This window comes from Poromitra crassiceps, assembly GCF_964638095.1.
Source record: "Poromitra crassiceps genome assembly, chromosome: 27".
Taxonomy (NCBI): Eukaryota; Metazoa; Chordata; class Actinopteri; order Beryciformes; family Melamphaidae; genus Poromitra; species Poromitra crassiceps.
In genome coordinates this window covers 2,720,145-2,722,606 of record NC_139650.1, presented here as the reverse complement: position 1 = coordinate 2,722,606, position 2,462 = coordinate 2,720,145, and the positions used below count along the sequence as shown (strand labels likewise).

General features: G+C 43.9%; 1 protein-coding gene across 1 annotated transcript; it reads right to left on the bottom strand.

Annotated features, from left to right (window-relative positions):
• Nucleotides 1-208: 208 nt before the first annotated feature.
• On the bottom strand, nt 209-2,034 carry LOC310799364 (insulin-like growth factor-binding protein 6; the record flags this gene model as incomplete). The annotated part of the gene is made up of 4 exons (XM_083661955.1): nt 209-322; nt 472-591; nt 700-725; nt 1,728-2,034. 4 exons carry the CDS (start codon nt 2,032-2,034, stop codon nt 209-211), a joined length of 567 nt encoding a protein of 188 aa, XP_083518081.1.
• Nucleotides 2,035-2,462: the final 428 nt, after the last annotated feature.

The following is a 2,462-nucleotide window of genomic DNA, read 5'->3' as shown; positions in this document are numbered from 1 at the left end:
AAGTTGTACGACTTATGTTCAGTAGAGGGCGCAAGGAGACCGACTGACGATGGGAAAAAAAGCTTTTCAAGAAGGACATTCTGCTTGCAGGTGGTGGAGAAGACTGTGTTTCGACCACAGCACCTTTTACAATCTGTGCGTTACTCTTCTGTCCGTATCATGTCACATTGGCGATGCAGGCCGAGCCTCCTCAGCTTTAGCCTAGGCTTCATGCACTGTCACAGATCAGGGCGCCCTCCTTTTGAACACATGGAGGCGTAAGCATACCATGTTTATCCACACACCAGCACTTGCCCCGCTGCATACCTCGAGAGGATCGACACTGCAAAGACAACATGCAAACACATGGTGGAACCCTATTTTAGATTTGAATATGTATATTCAAATGTATATGCCATTTGCTCTTGTTACTATGATTGAAAAGAAAATCTCATGTCAATTTAGATGAACACTGTACCACCACCAACTCACTTGCTTCTTTCTGAAGAACCCACGCTTGTCACAATTGGGCATGTAGATTTCGTGATGTGACTGAAATAACTGGGCATTCAGACCTTGGACAGTTGTGAAAAGCAGTTTACGACATGGAGCCTAGTGAGGAAGAGACACACAGATTTCAAGAGATAAGCGTAAGCCTAATTTCAGGTAATTCCCTGTTCCTCTGAAGTATGGCAGTCAGCAGATGGAGAGAACGGTTACCTTCTCTGGATCCTCAGCAGGTGGGTCTGAGATCAAATAGAGAGAATGATGGAACAGTTAATTATGTGAATAGCTGTTAAAATAAACACAAACTTGTGTTATTGTTTCGTCTGCAGCAATTATGCTCCTATACTATTATACGACTCTTATACGAAACTCTTTTTGACTGCGGGCGAGGTAGCTTGATTATTTTTTGTCAACAAACCTTTTATTTTGTTTATTAATAGCAAATTTGGCTATCTGAACCCAAAACCCATTGCTGTCCTGTGGTGGCTATAAGTATAAATAGTTTGCCCACAACTGTTTGTAACATTTCACTGACTGTCCTAAAACATCAGTCTTTATATACAACCACATCCTGGACTGAGCACATGAACAAAGTAACTGAATGGTGTTTCTGTCATGTTGTCATGTTTTAGTCATATATTATCATTATCTCCTCTGGGCTATTACAAAGGAAATCATCTCTCACATTACAGGAAAAGCAATTGAACAATCAATTCTGGATTTAAAGTGATATTCAAGCTCCTCGTCCAACCAAAACTAACATCGCAAAAACACTGGGTGTTAGTGTTGAAAAGATAAAGTTAATGACACTCATTTTAAGTTAGGGATGCATCAATATCGAAATTTTGACTGATAGCGATAACTGATTATTAACATTGCTGTTATGGCCGACAACCGATATTTACTGATGTCGATATGATCTGTATAAAAACAAGTTTGTATTATAATCAAATTTTGTACGCAGAAAAACACGTGTAAACACTGTGAATTTGAAAAATATTGCTTTCCTTTATTTACAAAACATTTTAAAAAGCCCATAAATCATAGATTTACCGCATTGTTTCATCTCAATATGAAAATGGATAACCAATATTAACATTGTTGCTGTTATTTTGCTGTTATTTTGCCCATCGGACCGATACGATATATAAAAAATGACTAACATTGGCCAATACCGATACGATTGCAGATATATTGTGCATGTGTCCCCGTGCAGATACAAAGTGTAGTGGCAGCCTTACCCACAGTGCGGAGCCTCTCAGTTGGGCTGTTCCTGCTGGTGTTGCTGCAGACGCCCCTGCCTTCCAGCAGGGCCTGCAGGGGCCGGGGGTCATCCTCTGGAGGGACGCAGCGAACCCCCTGGGCACAGCTCAGAGTGTAGACCCCGCATGGGTCTCCCATGGCCAGGACAGTGGTGCTCTGCGAGGGGCTCGTACGCTCCTGACGCCCCTGGCAGGTGGGACACCCTCTGGAAGTCGCCAGCGCCCGAGGGCTTGACAGAGCCAGCTGCAAGAGGAGCGGGGTCAGGATGTTCAGGTATAGAGGCATCTCACGTCACTACACACCTTTTGTCCACTAACAGTTGGGAACGCTCCACTCTCCTAAGTGTGACAATGCTGTCTGTGATGAGTGCCTATTGTCACTTCTCTTCCCCTTGTTTCTGTTTAGTTCCACTGACTACAGAGGCAAAGTGGATTGGAATTCCCTCAAGCTAAGACGCAGTGATAATGAGGCTGGCAGAGACCCCTGACAGCAGCTTTTAAAGAGCCAAAACTAAGGGAAAGGTATGGGAGTGTACGTGATGGAGAATGTGAGTCTCCCCTCTCATTTCCACACTGCTGAGCACACCCCCATTTCCCCTCTCTGACACACACACACACACACGCACACACACGCACACACACACACACACACACACACACACACACACACACACACACTCCTTGTCTGTCATCTAGAACAGTAATGTTTTCAAC